This window comes from Cyprinodon variegatus, unplaced genomic scaffold (assembly GCF_000732505.1).
Source record: "Cyprinodon variegatus isolate N-32 unplaced genomic scaffold, C_variegatus-1.0 Scaffold778, whole genome shotgun sequence".
Lineage (NCBI taxonomy): Eukaryota > Metazoa > Chordata > Actinopteri > Cyprinodontiformes > Cyprinodontidae > Cyprinodon > Cyprinodon variegatus.
This window is the reverse complement of record NW_015151231.1, coordinates 372,877-390,712: the sequence shown is the minus strand read 5'-3', so window position 1 is coordinate 390,712 and position 17,836 is coordinate 372,877. Positions and strand designations below refer to the sequence as shown.

Genomic DNA, 17,836 nt, shown 5'->3' with positions numbered 1-17,836 from the left:
ACTCACACTAAGGCTGTTTCTGCTGAAGGCTTCCTACTTTTAAAAGAGAGATGTTTCTCTCCACTGTTGGTGCATGCATGCTTGGTGCCAGGGATTGCAGTCGAGTCAGTGGCTCAATCCAATCAGCCGATTTTCCTTACCGGTACATAGAATACCAATCTGACTGCATTTACTCTGCAAATACAATAAAGTCAGATGTGCCTTGAGATGACATGGTTTGTCAATGGGCAGAGTATAAATACATTGAATTTAATTCAGTTCAATTCAATTTAAAGATACTTTAAGATTATTTAATGGGAAGTTATTTTAAAACAGATTTTTCTTTGTAAAATCATCTTATTTTTTCAAAGAACAGAGCTTAATGATCTTTTTTTAAATTTTTTTTTAACAATTTGCTCTAATGCCGCTACCACAACAGATGATGGCAGAAAAGGTCACTCCATTAAAAAAAATTATAGAGGATATCCTGCATCTTGCTGCAAACCCTCCTGAACCGAGACTTCTTTAAGGAGAGTACAGTCTGTTTGTTCCATTCTTGTAGACGACTTCACAGTTGTGTCTCCAGTCTTGTCTATAATCCAGATGAACACAGACATTTATACTCCTCAACCACCTCCACTCTTTTCACATGACAGTGTTTATTCAAATTCATGTATTTTTGTTTGTGTTCCCAAATACAGAATCTTTTTTGTGAGAAATGATTAAATGCAATCTGTCCAAAGCTGAAAAAATAGTCATAGATTTCTGATCTTTCTCTATAAACTGTGAATACTATACTGTTACATTGTTATATTATCTTTTTAACTGTTTGGCACTGTGGATCATTAACTATTTGAGCATTTTCTGTGCTGCATGATGTAACCGTTTGAACATGTAACAGAACTATTCTTTTGCCCCAAGAAGGTCGTCGGTTCAAATTCCAGCAGAAGGCCCCTGGTGCACCATTTACATCATCTCCCCCTCGTGGGCTCGGGTGATCTGGCATCCTCCCATAGTCGAATAAAATGCATGTTTGGCTTGATGGTCCTGTGATGGTCTCAGACAATTAAGTTGCTACAGCAGATGGATGGATAGATCGCTTTCATGCATGCACACTGTGAGGGTAGGCATTAAAAATATCCACCATGTATTTCAAGGAGGAATACAAACAATGCAGAAATGCAGCACTCCTTATCTTGAAGTCGTTATACATAATCCCCTGTTCAAAGGCCAGCCAGTCACCAGCCTTCAGCACAACTTGTTCCACAGTGAAACTTCAGGAGCTAATAAGCAAATGACTCAAAATTTCTGAAGTGCAAACAATCAAGGTCAGCTGTAGGTTCTTTAATACCAGCAACGGAATAGTCGCCACCTGCTGGTCGAAGTCTGCGAGGGTTACCTATACTACTAATCAACTGATTAATAAACCCAAGCACATCCAGAAATCTGATAAAACTCAAAACACTTTAGAGTCACTACAGAGTCCCTGAAGTACAGTAGGCCTGGCCTCGTGGGCCGACTTTGGGCAGGCCTCACAGAGTATTTGTGTTTCTTCAAAAGGAGTTACCGGACCTAATTGTGTCATATTCTGGGCTGGAATTCAAGTACTTCTAGTACTTCTTCTAGCTTCAGAACATCATTTACTGTAAATCAAATAGGAGGTCCACCAGTCTGTTTCAGTGCAAGGTGCACTTGGAACTATCTGGTACAAAAGAAAGAGCTTATTTTTATTAGTTAAATTTTCCTTTAGGGGCACCCTATACTACTCTTCTTTTATTAACCCTTTATGAGCTGGGCCTAAACATTTAATGCTTATTTTAAATATGATATACTGGCAAACACATAAGTACAAATGTTTAATATTTACCTACTCTTTTACAAAATGTTCAAACATTTAAGAACATATCAAAAATAATATTACTGACATCCTCAGAATCAATGTCTTCACAAGCAGTTGTTGTTTCTTTAACTGTTTAATTTCATTTGTTCCAAGCTATAATAAGGTTAAAGTAAGCACCACAGTATTTATTAACTCTTGGGAAATTTATAAATTATAAATGTTGAATTTTTGGTTGAAAAATCTAGGTATGTGACATTGGCTTAATAGAGTTTCTGTTATCTTTAGTGTGTACATACCTAGTGAGGGTGAATATAAGTTAATAATTACACATGCTGTAATTAAATCCAACCTGAGTGAACCAGAAGTTTTGCAGAGAACACTCTGCAACCCAAACAGGTTCCTGCTGCATTTACATCCAGCTGACTGTGAGAGCCAGGTGAAATGTCTGCACGGATTTCCTCCTCACTGCTCAGGGTTTGCCCTTACAGTTTCAGATGCTTAGATGTCTTAAAAAGCTGCAGGGCATGGAAACCAGGAGGGGACGTTTTTATTCGGTAAGTCACTCTTTTTTTTTTCAAATAACACATTTTTTTATAGATGCATTTTGTTTGTAACAATGGAACAGAAAATTGAGGGCTGTTGAAGTTCTTTGTAGAATGTAAAGTATGTGTAAAACATTTAAAGTAGAGTATTTCTAAAGCAAAAATTATGATTTACAAAGAAATCAAAACTAGAATTTAGTGTAGATAGGAAATGATAAATCAGTTACCTGGTAAATTCCAATTTTTTTTTCTTATACATCTTAGAATATCTAACTCTAAACTGATTTGTGAACCTTTTCTTTGACAGGTCTCTCCATGTAGACAGTCCTCCTCAAAAACCATCCCTGACCACCAGCTACGTCCATGGCACCTCTTCCTATTCACTGCTTCCCTTGACTGTAAGCCAGAGCCTAGAGGCAACAGCGGAACGCTTTCCTGATCGTGAAGCTGTGGTCTTTCTACAGGATGGCATCAGGAAAACCTTTGCTGAATTTCAAAAAGATGTATGTTTCAGAGTTGGTCAATTGAGAAAAGTTTTGATAATCCTGCATATATTAAGTTACTTTCTGCACCTTTTTTTTGTGCAAGGTGGAGACGGCTGCTGCGGGCTTGCTTGCACTGGGCTTGGAGAAAGGCGATCGACTTGGGGTTTGGGGTCCAAACATATATGAATGGATCCTTTTCCAGTTTGCTTCAGCTAAGGCTGGAATTATCTTGGTCAGTGCAGAAACTATCCATATTTACAAGTCAGATGGACATTGAACCTGTCAGAGCCTTAGGGGAAAGCTGTGCTTCTGCATGTTTACCAGGTTATCGTTTTCCACATATTATATTTTCTCTTTAAGCATAACTTCATACAGATAGACTGAAGCAATTTCTAGAACTTTACAAACTCATAATGGCTGGTAACAGGTTTAGTTCTTCGGGTTTTAAAAATGAATGAGCACATGCATTCAATTATTTCAAACATTTTATGTCGATTTTCTCCAATCAACACAGGGTCAAAAATCTATATACAATTATATTGGGTAGATAAATGTATTTTTCAACTGCTCATAAGCATAGGATAATTTTGGGAGTTTTTAAAAAAATTGTCAGATTTTAGGTTCTTTAAGCAATTTTAATTAAGAAAATAATTATAATATATATATATATATATATATATATATATATATATATACGGAACTTAAGTGAAAACATTTTAAAATTCCTGTAGGTGACAATAAATCATTTTAAATTTTAATTATCATCTTTTCCAAATTGTGGTTTTGAAATAACCAAAAAGTTATATTTATTTATGATTTCTTTTTTTATGTAATCTTTTTTCTGCTGAGGTAAAATGACTCAACAGAATGTAACAGTGTCCTTTTTTCCCCAGGAATAAATATTTCAGCACACTCCGAGTCCTTGATATCCGCTCCCAGCCAGTTCTTATCAGCTATATTTAGAACACTATCTCTCAGAAAAAGTAAACACAGGGTTTAAAAAAAAAATAAAAATGCAAGCGTATTTGTGTATTTTTCTAGGAAGCATCTAGGTTGGATATGACGAACATTGGCTTCTGTGAGCCTCTGAGATGTGAGCCAGCAAAGAAGAAGTGTGATGAAAAGGAGAAAGACGAGTTGTGCAGAAGACCAGGAGAGATTAGCAAAACCAATGTTAAACATTTATTTGCATTTATGTTGATTGTTTGTTGGGTTCCTTGCAATTTTAAGTTCCAAGAGAGGACCAGCCAAAGTGATAACATCAGAAACTCTGGACCTAAATTATGTTTTCTGAAGGGAGACTTAACTAAGGTCTTTATCAGAAAAACTGAATATTTAATCACATTTAATTTGAGAAGTGGTTATATCATGTCTATAAATAGATGCAGTGTAATTAATTCCAAATTAAGCGGTAAAAGTTGGATTCAGATACATTTTCGTGGTAAATATCTCCTACTTCTTCCATGCTGTTTCCTTCATTTTTCTTTTAATAATGTGAGTAATACTAATATCTATATGAAAATATTCTCAGATATTGCGCATGTTTAGTTTCCTGTCACAGGCATACCTTGAAAGAAAAATCATTATATTCGGTATGTATTTGGGGACTGCTTCCAAAACCTTAAACTTAGATTCAGTGTTTGGAGGAACATTTTGCAATAGTCTGTCATTTAGGTCAAGTAGTTTAATCTTTGTCAGGACATAAGAGTTGTTTTTTTTCCCCAGAGGTCATTTGGTCCGCTGCTAATTCAGTTTAGCGTTTAGAGCAGAGGCTTCCTTCTTTGTCAGGATCATCTCAGGTCACAGTGATGAGAATCTGTCTTTAGAAGTTGACAGTTTCTGGTCCATGGCAGGTCTAACCTTTGGTGCTTTCTGGACTGTTCTTGATAATTTTTCCCACCATTCTGCTTGAAATATTTGACATTTGGACAATGCTTCATATTCCAAAAGAAAAATAAAGCCAAACAGACAACAAAACAGTTATTTTCAGGAATAAACCTTAATACTTATAGTGCCTTTGACTATTATTAACTGGAAGCTGGACCACTTAAAATGAATTTCACATATAAGTGGTTGAATATTCAGCCAAAAATATGCCAGAAACTGTCTATAGGCTACGAGAATCATCATTGAGGACATGCAAAAATATTTGAGGCCATATTATTTTGACTCTTAAAAAAGGCAAATTCAAACTTTTGCTCCTAATTCCTGTTTTTAAATTGCATCAGTTGTTTGTTGTAGATCATTCCAACTCAGGGAGCCTTGTTTCTGTACCTACAGGTGTCACTGAATCCAGCCTATCAGGTGGACGAAGTGGAGTTTACACTGCAAAAGGTAGCTATAATTAAATACACAAAACATCTTAAGAAATGCCCTTTGAAACAGATATATATATTTTATGTGATGTAACAGTCTAGATTAACTGTGCATAGGTCCAGTGCAAAGCAGTGCTGTGTCCAACCAGCTTTAAAAGTCAGAACTTCTGTGAGATGCTGCGAAAGATTTGCCCAGGAATCGATTCTATGCCACCTGGAATGATCAAAACCTCCAGGTTTGACAGCATCTATTTCCGTAATGTCCTCTGTTGTTAGTATTTAAGGATAATTGGACCTCAACGCAGCAGTATTCAACCCAACCGCTCCCCATGCTGGCCAAAAAACTATAAAGTTTAAGTACAATAGATTTTACTTTTTTTAATATTATTTTTGTATCGGAATTGTTACAAAAAATCCTAATTTGTAGATGCTTACAGTGAGAAAAATAAGTATTAGAACAACCTGCTATTTTGCAAGTTCTCTTAGAAATCGATTGCAGTTTCAATTGTCATCATAGGTTCATGTCCACCGTGCGAAAAAATGAAAAATCCAGAAATCACAATTAACAAATATTTGTATGATACAGCTGCAAATAAGTATTTGAACACCTGTCTAACAGCCAGAATTATGACCCTCAAAGACTTGTTAGTCTGCCTTCACAATGTCCACCTCCACTTCATTTCTTATCCTAAATTAGATGCACCTGTTTGGTCTTTTGCTGCATAAAGATACTAAACATGACTGTCAATCTCCCTTGGACTGGGGCTCCATGCAAGATCTCAACTCGTGGGTCTCAATGATCCTAAGAAATGTGAGAAATCAGCCCAGAACTACATGGGAGGAGCTGCTCAATGACCTGAAAAGAGCTGGGACCACCGTTTCCATGGTTACTGTTGGTTATACATGAAGACATCATGGTTTGAAATCATGCGTGGCACGGAAGGTTCCCCTGCTTTGATCAGCACATGTCAGGGCGCTTTTTAAATTTGCCAGTGACCATTTGGATGATCCAGAGGAGTCATGGTAGAAAGTCATGATGTCAGATAAGACCAAAATAGAACTTTTTGATCATAATTCCACTAACTGTGTTTGGAGGAAGAATTATGATGAGTACCATCCCTACTGTGAAGCATGGGGGTGGTAACATCATGCTTTGGGGGTGTTTTTCTGCCCATGTGACAGGGTGACTGCACTGTATTAAGGACGGGATGATCGGGGCGATGTGTTGCAAGATTTTGGAGAACAACCTCCTTCCCTCAGTTAGAGCATTGAAGATGGGTAAACGCTGAAAGAACCAGGGCTTCAACCGACAGCCCTCCAGATGCAGGGCAAACTCCTTCATCCATCCACTGTCGGCCCAAAAACATTAACAATTTACTAAAAACACAATATTTTGATAAAATCAAATGTTTGTATTAATTCAGAGAAATCAACCAATCTTTGTTGAACTGAAGCATAAAAAGTGTCGGGCATAAGTTATTTATTTAGCTAGAAAAATTTTTGTCTTTGTAAAGCAATAAGGTCACTTATCTGATTTACTGCATGTTTGTGATTCTATTTACTATGAAATTCAAGTGGTAAATAGAATAAATGTGCTGATTTCAGTTTGTCAGGGAAAACTAAACCAAAGACAACAAAGCAAGCAAAAAACTAATTTGCGGTTGGAGGCATTCAACCATTTCAGTGATCTACTTGTTGGACTCCTATGTTTTCAAATTACTTAAACCCTTTAACTCAGTCAGTTCTGTTGGAGGCTCAGGGATTCTGTTTTGGATCCTGCAGGGTGCCAGAGTTGCGTATGGTCATTGTGACCGACAGCAGACAGCCGGGGATGTTTCATGTGGAGGATGTGATGCAAGCAGGGGAGAGTCAGCACTACAAGCAGCTGATGGACCTGCAGAGCAAGCTGTCCCCTGATGATGCCATCAACATCCAGTTCACCTCAGTAATCTTCATTATAGGCCCTTTTTTTTTGGCACTGTAACGATAGTTTCCTGACATATTGATTAAGATGTTTTTTTTTTCTTTTTAACCGGCACTAGGGTACCACTGGGAAACCAAAGGGAACCACTCTTTCCCACCACAACATAGTCAATAATGGATATTTCATTGGTCTGCGTATGGGCTATCACAGCAGAGTAAGTCCAAGTTGTCTATCAGATAGTTGGAACATCCCAATAACTTGATTTAAAAATTGGTGTATTTATGTTTCACTATCAGCCTCAGGTTCGAGCGTGTCTTCCTGTGCCTTTGTACCATTGCTTCGGCTCTGTGATTGGTGGGATGGCCATGGCACTTCATGGCATCACCCTTGTGTTCCCTTCTACAGCTTACAACAGTTCTGCCAATTTAGAGGCTATCCAAAAAGAAAAGTATGTTCCCCAAAGTCCTTATGGCATTCCAGAACAAGAGCTTCTTTTTTATGTCCGTTTGTCTCGTTCCTTCAAAAAGGTGCAATTTTGTCTATGGCACTCCAACTATGTACGCTGACTTGCTTGGTCAGGATTTACACAAGTATAACTTGTCATCGATTGAAGCCGGTAAGATATCTAAAGTCAAGATCAACGTGTTTTGTTGAATTTGGTGAGAACTACTTTCTTCGCTTTAGGGCTCATAGGAGGTTCTCCATGCCCTCCTGAGATCCTGAGGAAGCTAATAACACAAATGAACATGAAAGAGATAACGGTGATTATCAAATATTTAGTGTAGAACCCATTTAAAGAGCCTCTGAGCCTAAATTAATTTTTCACAGGTCGTGTATGGAACCACTGAAAACAGCCCTCTTACCTTCCTTGGATTTCCAGAAGACAACGATGACCTGAAGATGAACACAGTGGGGTGCATCATGGCTCACACTGAGGTATGAGTTTTTGAGTATCTGTGAAATTCCAGTTCTCACCTATTCCTTTAGAAGATTGAGAGGAATTACTGCTTAGACACCTCACCAGCCTGCCACAAGGCAATTGAGACAACGAACCATATTAATAGTCACCATGGGGGACACTTTATGGATTCCAATTACCCCAATATGCATGTTTTGGGGAACGGGAAGTTAGTGGAAAAACCTTCATGATATTTTTGGTAAAAAAAAATAAAAAAAAACCCACCTCCACCGCTTTGCAACTGGTCTTATACTTTACTAAAATCTTTATCTCTTTGTGACTCTATGCAGGGGCGGAGCTAGATGGGGGGCCAAGGGTGGCCATGGCGACCCTTAGCCAATCATTGGCCACCCCTGTGGTCACCCTATGTTTATTTCCCTCTAATACAGATGGTGGCAGTAATAATCTCAAGTGGAATATTGAAAACATTTTAATTTTTCATATATTAACAGTTACTTGACAACAAAAACACTGGTTAATTATGCACATCAATACACTAACATTAAAGATGATAAATACAGAATTCAAGCAGAAATAGATTTTGCGTTTTATGGGGTAAAGAAGAGTCTTCAGTGAAATCATAAATACCTATTTTAATAAAAACTTATTAAATAATCAATTTATGTAGATATTTGTACTTGTAAATATCCATTTTATGCAGAATGATTACTGATAAAAGTAGGTCAGTAATGACAATGGAAAAGATGTTTGCCCAAAACTCAAACCTGAAAGAATTGTATCCACTATACCTTTTATTTAGAAAGCATGGATGTTTGAATATATTTGTCTATGTGTTAGCAAAGGCTGTGGCAAAATATAGTTTGTCTTTATTTAGAAAATATGAATGTTTTGCTCATTAAAATCTGTGTTGGAAGAGTGTAGATTGACCCTGAGGTTGGAGTGCCCATCTACTTTCGGCCATCCCTCACTCTACATTAGCTATTGCCTGGCCACCCTTATAACAATTTCCTGGCTACACCTCTGCTCTAAAATGCTTTAATGTGTGTCTCAAGGCAAAAATAGTGGACCCCAACACAGGCCAGATGGTCCCGCTCGGTGCTTCAGGAGAGCTCATGATCAGAGGGTACTGTGTGATGCTGGGGTACTGGGATGAACCTCTGAAAACCAGAGAGGTTATATCTGAGGATCGCTGGTATAGAACTGGGTACGATTCACTTCTAAGATAAGAGATGTTTTGTTTTTAAAGTTGCTTCTGAGTTTAGTGAGATCGGATTTCTTTCCAGTGACACGGCCAGCCTCAACAGTCTGGGATACTGCCGCATCGAGGGACGCATTAAGGACATGATCATCCGCGGAGGGGAAAACATTTACCCTGCTGAGATTGAGCAATTTCTCCACAAGCATCCAAAAGTTCTGGAGGTGCAGGTGAGATAGAAATCAGCAGGAGGGTGTACTTTTTGTTTAATTTCTAATAAAAATATATATAATTTTTCTTCTTAGGATTTAGGTGGGCTGCTTGTACAAAAATATGAATATTCTTTTATCCTTACAAACGGCTACAGATGAATTTATTTAATGCTTTGCTTCCCAGGTTGTGGGGGTAAAAGATGAGAGGCTGGGTGAGCAGGTGTGTGCCTGCATAAGGCTCAGGCCGGATCAAACCGCAACTGCAGAGGAGATAAAAAACTTCTGCAAAGGCAAAGTAGGAACACATAATGAACATTCAGTTTCTTGCAAAACAGAAAAGCATATTTTGATTTAGAAAAAAAAGCGCCCAATTATGCATGTTTTTTCCTTCTCTTCAGATGTCCCACTTTAAGATTCCACATTATGTGATCTTTGTAGACAGCTACCCTCTAACTGTCTCTGGGAAGGTAGGATGGTAGTTTTATCGCCAGCATTTAAAAGATGCATCTGCTATACATTCATGCTTGATTACTAAAGTACAATTTCTCTGTTTCTCCAGATCAAGAAGAACGTATTAAGGGAGGAAATGGAGAAGAAATTAGGTCTTTGATTTTCTATTTCAAGGTCTTACAGGACGCAATTTTAGAGTATTAAGTAAAACCTGTAATGAAACTAGGTATCTGAATAATTTATGCCTTATTTTGTTAAGTGATGTTTGTACTTTGATGCTGCCTGCTGTTATTGACCTGAGGAACAATGTTTAGTTTAACAAGCAATGGCAGCTAAATAATTCAGTTTTCATTTTAATTGTTCCAAAGGATTTTTAAACGTAACGACTGTAAAACCTTCAATAAAGAGTTTACCTCATCGTAAAAATGCATCAGTTTTCTATTAAACATCTGTCAAGTATCAAAAGTATTAAAAGTTACAGTTTCAAAAACACTTTAAGTCGTTTCTTTAAACAATTTACTGTTTCATTCAGTAAGACCAAAGCAACATTTTAAGTATTTCAATCTTTATTTACTTTAACAATCCTTTCAATTTAACATTACAATGGCTTTAACCACCATATGATAATAAAACTCGTTATCTCAACACATGCAATACAGAATCTGAAATAAATAGGACTTTAATGCCAAATGTTTCTATGTACAGGTAAGTAAATTTCCACCATTTATAAACCCTTCTATACAAACTCGCTATAGAGATCACTTCAGTAATGGCCCCTCTTAGTGCCTAAAGTGAGATCTCATTAATAACATCTAACTTAAATGGTCTTCAGGCTAATGAGGTTTTAAAAATGTGAGCTGCATGAAGTAAAACTGATATAAATCAATAACAAAGCTGCCAAAAAAAAGATAGAAAAAAAAAGTTAATGCCAAATTAACAAAAAAGCAGCACTTATGCTGCAATGCAGAAAAGCTCACATGGTTCATGAAATTCAGACAAGTTTAGTAAAACTCAAAGTCAGAAAGGTTCTTTAACATCCAGTCTGGCTTTGAGAATCATGTACAGTGGGGGAGTGGTTTTAGGGCCAAATTCACATCCCCTAGATATCAGAAGAAAAGCAGAAGCACTGCTCCAAAAAACATAAATAAAAAAAGAAAAAGAAGGCAAAAAAAGAAAAAAAAAAAAAAGATGAGATGGGCAGCTTGTTCAAGAGCAGCGAGTGTTGAACAATCCTTCACCCGCTCAGAAAAATGGCAACAACTGTGCTACATGGCTTTGGACGATCAACATTCACTCAGGTCTGTTGTTTCAGCACAGAGTTCACCCAAACCTCTGCAACCGTATGCAAACATGCAAAAGAAAAAAAAAATAGAAAACAGGAATAATGCATTTCTGACCAAATGAGATAAATCAGCTGAAATAAGCATATCCCTTTATAAATATTACACATTCAAAATATAAATTAGTCTATTGTGCAATTCAAGAGAAAATAAAACAGATCAAAAAAGAAGCTGTGGTCTGCTGAGGGCCTTTTGTCGAGAGTCAGTTCATTTGGGCAGTCGAGTTAGTGCTGCAATACGAAAGTCGACATCTAGAGGGCGCAGCAAGTTCTGAGGAGCTCTGCTTTAGGCACATGCAAGGAAGTGGGAGGAACATATGAAGAAGTGGCCGTGTACACCTACACCCAGACGCACTGAGAGCTCTAACCTGGAGGGTACACCTGTCAAACAATCATCCAGGTAAACCATCTTTCACTCACACACACACCCACACATTGACACACACAGCAGCACAGATGTCCTGTCTTTTCCAATGGATGGAGGTCATAATTGCACATGGGTTCCTCACACACTTAAAGGCAGCATTCCTGGAGGAGCTATGGCTCTGGGTGGCGCCATGGAGCTAGGATCCAGTCCATTAACAGTGCTGCAGTTGATATAGGAAATGAAACATGTTAGCAGATATGGGGGGAAAAAAAAGAAAAACGAGAATTGTGCAAAACCAAATCTTCGAGTTGCTTACGTTGTTTCATAGTAGGTTGTGTGAATGGGGTGTGAGAACTTTGTAGCGTTGCTGTTGATGAGAGCGCCCGTGTCTGCGGAGTATTTTTTCCGTGCTGTCTGGTCTTTAGCTAAGTTCCTACAAGCTGCAAGTTTGGACTCCAAAGCCTAATAAGAAAACATATGCACAAAGTTAGCATTTAGCATGGAAAGACATTGTTTTGGACTCAAAGTTTCAAAGCTACATTCCCATAGCAGTGCTCTTTCTTCAGCTATTTAATGTATATCTGCAGTGGTTTCAACTGCGGATGCAAACATGCCTTTTAAGTCCTGCATGTATATTTTTCCTTCAGCACAACATCAGAACTAACCCCAAGACAATGTTTAATTTATCATTTAGTCTGGAGAAATCACATCAAAATATCTGTAAAACAACAAGTAATATTGTAGATAATTAAAAGTTGTATCCTTTTAACCAATTCATTTGCAGATAGAACGTACATTTATAATATCAATGCATGTAGTTTATACAAGCACACTGTACAAACTTTTGATTTCACCCAATGGCTGAAAGTGAGGATAAATTCTGCCTTGTGGGACTAACGGGGACACCCACTAGCTTTAACAGATGGTATTTTTTTCTTATACAGTGTGCAGCACAAAGAGCTTGGCTGTTTGGGATGCAAACTTATGTGTCCTGGTTGTAATATACACATTTAGGTTGTGGAGGCATAATGCCTTTTGTGTGCCAATGCCATTTCTGAGGCATATATACCTTTGTTTTCATTCAAAATTACGAGGTTAAGGAATTCACTTCAGCCCTTGGAAATACTTGTTTTCCCAAGAATTTCTAACCTTACACTGTCACACAAAAGGTTTTTTGTAGTTAACATTTGTAATAAAATAAACTACACCTACCCCAACTTTTCTCAGAAGGTCTCCAACTATATTAAGCGCTGAGATTCTTGCAGAAGGAGTGAGGGCGGAGCCACCGCAACCATTTGTAAGTCCTATAGTAAAAAGGCAAAATGAATACAAACATGTTCTTTTTTTATTATGTATGTAAAAATAAAGAGTGGGAATAACCTTTACCCTTTTGGCTGACGAGTGCATGCTCTATACTTTTTCCCACAGGTGTAGCAGGGAGGGATAAGGAGGCCTGTACTGCAGAGTCAGTCTTATCGAGGTCTGATGTTGGCGAGCTTGGTGCAGACATCCTGTCAGAAGTCCGCTCTCGAACTGCCAGTTCTTGTCTCAAGTCTGCAGAACATAAAAGTCTCACTCATCAGATACTCCATAAAAAAAATTACTATACATATATATCTTTTTAGATATAAAAAGGAGATTTCTTACCTCGAGCCTCATCTTTCAGCCTCTGAACCGAAACGAGGAGGGACTCCTTCTCGTCAAGCTCACTCTCAAGGAAAGCATTTCTCTCGATAGCCTGGTTTAAACGGCTCTCAAAGTCCTCTAGTGAAACTATCGTTGCCCTAGAATCAGAGATACAGTTGGTTTAATCTTTTATTTGGTAAAACCCATTAGCAGAGTACAGCATTTAAATGAGAACTGAATTGTCATTCTGACCTTTTCGCTCTCTCCAAGTCGTCATTGGCTTGTTCGAGTTCTCGTACATATTTGTGCAGCTGCTCCTTGATGCTGCGTGTCTGGCTGAGGTCATCCTCCAGCATGGAAATTTGCTTGTAACTCTGAGCGTACTGCTGCTCTAGCTTTTCCTGATGACATCGATAGAATAAAGAGGAGAAAACATCCTGTGAGTGAGCAAACGGAAAGGATCGGGAATGCAAAAAAATCACTGAAGCATGATGGATGAAAAACAATGTCATGCATTTAGTGAGGGTCACAAACAAGAGCAGAAAAAGTAATGAGAGTCACGAGACACCTAAGATGTTTTTTATGGTATCATTTCTCTGTAGAAAGGCCTCTTTGTTCCCAACAGAGGCCCAGTGACTCTGCTTCCTCAGCTAGATTATGTTAGTTAGAGGCATTGCTGCATGCCTTTACTCTGGCCCCTCACACACAAAGACAGGAAAGCATCATTCATATCTTCTTTGGTTCATTTACAGTGTTTGTTCTTAGAGTGAGGGGCTCACATGTTTGACCATGTGACTACCATGAAATGTTGAAGTTCTTATTGTGCACACATTAATCCAACGACAAAGATCTGAACTTAGTGTTCAGAGTCACTGTGGTTTATAACAAGACATGTCCTTCCTATTTTCTTCCACTTTATCCTGGCATCCAATTAAGCAGTACAGCAGGATTACCTAACATGCTTTATGACCTCTGTTCCAGAACACAGATCAGATGACTTCCTTAGTAAGCACACCTAACTGCTTTAGTGGCGTAACTATGGATGAACGGATGACAGGTCCTGTAAATGTCTGAACCTCTGATACCATTTTCAGATTCTGATTAATTTTTATTTAAAAAAAAACTTTCCATTATCCACATTAATTAAATCTGCAACTTCACAATTAAATGTTTTTACATGAAATAAAAACTCTCGCTGCATCACCAACTACCAAAATCAATCAAATCCGCATAAGACAGAAGCATGTGTGCAAATAAAAACATATCTTATTAAATCACTTACAGAAAACTTGTAGTAACACTACTAAAGCTTTTATTCAAAATGTATTAATGACAATTTAAAGGAATAAATCCTGAAATGATTTCAAGCCATGGATTCTTTAATTAACAAAAAATAAATTCATTTAATCTATCAATATGTGAGCGTTAACTAGCTAGTCAATTCTTTACAAAGACAGGTTTGGTGAACGATTTAATTGGACGATTCAAAATGATAGAAAAGAATCAGCTTTGCTGTAACATGTTCAAGTACTTTTCTGAAGCCTCGTTTCCTGTTTAAGAGTGAGGGCTAAAATAAAAAAGGCACGCCACTGAGTTTAAAAACAAACAACTCAGTCAAACATAAAATACTAAATTATTTTTTTTTCTGTAAGTAAAAAACTGCCACAGAGAAAAATGTTGTCAGTAGGTCTGCAGGGGATCAGGATATATTTAGATGCTGATATCAGTTGCCATATGCACCGGCTTTATTGTGCTTCCATAACTCTGACCTTCAGCATTTATTGCAACTTCTGTCTGAAGTGAGCTTCAGCTGCTGTCCAACTGGATAAATATAACATTACATCACAACATTACATCACTTGTCATTTATTATCTAACTGTTACTACACTGAATACAGTCCTTGGTGATATAAATATTACACACACTGGTATTGCGATAACGTTTACTTTTTGAATAGTGCAGCCATAGTCGTCCGCCCAGCCTGTTAGAGCTCAGCAACTGTGTCAGATTCCCCAGCTGCTGCTGATTGATCAGCTGATGGAGCATTAAAAAAAAGACCCAGCAGATTTTCCAGGTGCTTCTCTCGTCATACCAGGTCAGCCGTTTACCTTAAGGTTGGACATTTCGTTCTTCAGTCTCTCATTTTCGGCTTGTAAATCTCGAAGCCGGTGTTCAGCCTGGGTGAGCTGAGCCTCCAGTTCAGCTTCCAGTTCCCGACTCCCCTCCTGGAACTCCTGCAGCTCCTCCTGAGCATCTTGGCAACTGCATGATGCAATCACAGAGAAGGAGGAAAAAAAAACAAAAAAAAAAAAAACAACAACAGTCATTGTCACATATAACACTGATCAACACTAGCACCATTCAGTTTCACAGAGTCGCCCAGCAGCATTAGTTCTAGAAAACTATCTGGGTATTGTTCTGCATCAGAGCCGTGCTCAAGCATTTTCCTGTAGCTTTACCTCTAAATGGGCACAAAAACAGTCAAACATTAACAGCAAACAAACTTTACTTTTGGTTTAAACATAACAGATGCAACACTCTCAACTTAGCATTTTGAAGCTAACAATGTAAATGGATTGCTCCAAGGAGATAGCTGAACTGCCTGAAGCACAAACAAGGGTAGCTAAAACAGCAAAGATAAACCTATACCAGGAAACTAAGCTGCAACAGAAAAGCTAATTCTTTTATGAGCGTTTCCCTGATCAGATGTCCAGCTCTGCCCTGCTTTCAGCTGACCTTCACTGAGATAATGGTCTCAGAAAGCTGGAAACCATGAATCAGTCGCTGCGTGGTCGTTTCACACAAGCCTGTGATCAAGCTTTCCAACTCCCCAGCACCAGGTAGACAACTTCAGCTACACTCAATGTCCACATTTCCAGCATCTAAATCCATTACACAACATAGTGAGAGAAAAAAAAAAACACAACAAGGGGACTTATCCATTTCAAAGGTCATTTATTAACGTTTGAGGCTGCAGTAGCTGATGTGTTTGTGTTAAAGTCCGTCTGAGAAAAGGCATGCTTGATACACGTGCATCCAGCCTCAGTAAACCATACGTCTGTGGTTCAGTTTTTCCATGGCTGGACGTTTTCCCTGAATGCACCCAGTGCTGAAATTTCCCAGAAAACCACCAGGTCTTTAACCCCCTGAGTGCAACTTTAAACCTCGTCTGACTGCCTGAGCGGCTCCGCATAAGGGACCAAGTAGAGTTTCAAAAGATTTACGTAACACAGCTGCAGGACTAAAAAATGCCTGTGGCTTCTGTTAAAGAAGTCAAAGCTTCTGTCACTTCCTCTTGAGTCGGTCAGCAGTTGTTTTTTTTCTTTATTTAGGTCATTAATCTTGGTTTGTCATTTGCTGTTACTCAACTCAGTAGCTGTGCACAGAAACCTTCCACAGACAGAAACCCACAAACATTTCCCCCATGAGGTTAGATTTTATTTTGGGGGCTAATATAGGGGAAGTGCTGCCAGCTACAGAATAAGCAGAGTTATGCAGCTGCAAGATGAGCTGACTGAGCAAAAAAAGAAAAGAAAAAAATCTATAATTACAGACACAAAAGGCTGAGAACCAAACATGAAAACAAGCTGTTACTATATCAACACTATAAAAACAAAGTCATATGAGCAAGACCTACCTCTTTTTATACTTCAGGGCTTGAGTTTTCCAATAATCAACCTCCTCATCCTTTGATGAAAATTTAGGAATCATCTCTGTGTCCATATCAGGCAAACCTGAGAAGAAAAGACATTCTTAACACTTTCACTCTTTAAGTTCTTTGGCATGTTGAAGCTAACAAGAAGCATTCCCTTCTTATCTCAAAGGCACCAGTGAAATTGCAACATTCATACCTAATAAAATCTATTTGACGGCTAAGTCGGGTCATTCTGACACAACATGACCAGCATGAGGTCAGTTAGTTGTTAACGGCTGACGCATTAAAACATTATGTTATATTTAAAGATTCATAAAGCTTTTAGGGTGTACACTTTCCAGAAATAGCATTAGAACTAAGAGTAGTTAATGTTTAACAGTGTACAGCTGCAACTAACAGTTATTATGCTGATCAGATAATCTGTCCATTAGCTTTTTTTTTATAAAACAATTAATAAATGGATAGCAAAATCCAGCTGAAGCTATAACTTTACCACCTTAGGGGTTATGGATAGAACTTATGGACTGACAAAAAAAGGTTTTTCATCATAAATGCAAAGCATTGATACATGTTTTTCTTTTCTACCATTTCTGCATAATTAGTACTCGGAGTATAATACTCTTACAGCTTATACCATGTGTTAGAGATTTCTGTTAACAATTTAAATAGCCAAATTAGTGGATGTTAATTTTAAAATCAATCACGATTAACTGTTTCAGCCCTAAAGGTGACACAGGCTTTCCATAAAAGCCTAAATGCTTTTTCTGTTAAATCCCCTCTCCTGTTAGAAGAGTAACAAAATAACAGATGGTTAATTCTTTTTTCTGACGGCATATTAACTTTTTTATCGTTCACAAACAACACATATTAAAAAAGGTGTTTTCAGAACAAAATAAAGATTTTTTTTTTGCAACATCTCATGGATTTGTTTTCTGATATTCCCCCAAAAAATCTTTTTTTTTTTTTTTTTTTTTTTTTTTTTTTTTT

General features: G+C 37.8%; 2 protein-coding genes across 2 annotated transcripts in view; one reads left to right on the top strand and one right to left on the bottom strand.

The window, feature by feature from the left end:
* The first annotated feature begins 2,219 nt into the window (after positions 1-2,219).
* On the top strand, positions 2,220-10,266 carry LOC107098447 (acyl-CoA synthetase family member 2, mitochondrial-like). Its single transcript, XM_015396150.1, has 16 exons — positions 2,220-2,373; positions 2,669-2,864; positions 2,950-3,078; positions 5,127-5,180; positions 5,279-5,397; positions 6,944-7,106; positions 7,204-7,299; positions 7,382-7,533; positions 7,613-7,701; positions 7,770-7,846; positions 7,914-8,021; positions 9,057-9,208; positions 9,288-9,429; positions 9,596-9,706; positions 9,810-9,878; positions 9,971-10,266. The coding sequence occupies exons 1-16, from the start codon at positions 2,261-2,263 to the stop codon at positions 10,019-10,021; spliced, it is 1,821 nt and encodes a 606-aa protein (XP_015251636.1). The 5' UTR covers positions 2,220-2,260; the 3' UTR covers positions 10,022-10,266.
* Positions 10,267-10,415: 149 nt separating this feature from the next.
* Positions 10,416-17,836, bottom strand: part of LOC107098452 (nuclear distribution protein nudE-like 1-B) — an 8,879-nt gene continuing 1,458 nt past the window's right edge. The window contains exons 2-9 of the mRNA XM_015396161.1: positions 16,832-16,928; positions 15,303-15,456; positions 13,446-13,594; positions 13,215-13,351; positions 12,954-13,121; positions 12,780-12,871; positions 11,884-12,029; positions 10,416-11,787 (exon numbers count right to left, since the gene is read on the bottom strand). Of these exons, the coding sequence (XP_015251647.1) occupies positions 11,706-11,787; positions 11,884-12,029; positions 12,780-12,871; positions 12,954-13,121; positions 13,215-13,351; positions 13,446-13,594; positions 15,303-15,456; positions 16,832-16,917 (1,014 nt within the window). The 5' untranslated portion in view covers positions 16,918-16,928 and the 3' untranslated portion in view covers positions 10,416-11,705. The remainder of the gene's footprint in view (positions 11,788-11,883; positions 12,030-12,779; positions 12,872-12,953; positions 13,122-13,214; positions 13,352-13,445; positions 13,595-15,302; positions 15,457-16,831; positions 16,929-17,836) is intronic.

Excerpts from the sequence above, each read along its gene's own strand:
- LOC107098447 (XM_015396150.1), top strand. The coding sequence starts at position 2,261 with ATGTCTGCACGGATTTCCTCCTCACTGCTCAGGGTTTGCCCTTACAGT. Across the intron at positions 5,181-5,278 it reads TGGAGTTTACACTGCAAAAG|GTCCAGTGCAAAGCAGTGCT; the intron begins GTAGCTATAATT and ends AACTGTGCATAG. Across the intron at positions 7,847-7,913 it reads TGAACATGAAAGAGATAACG|GTCGTGTATGGAACCACTGA; the intron begins GTGATTATCAAA and ends AATTTTTCACAG.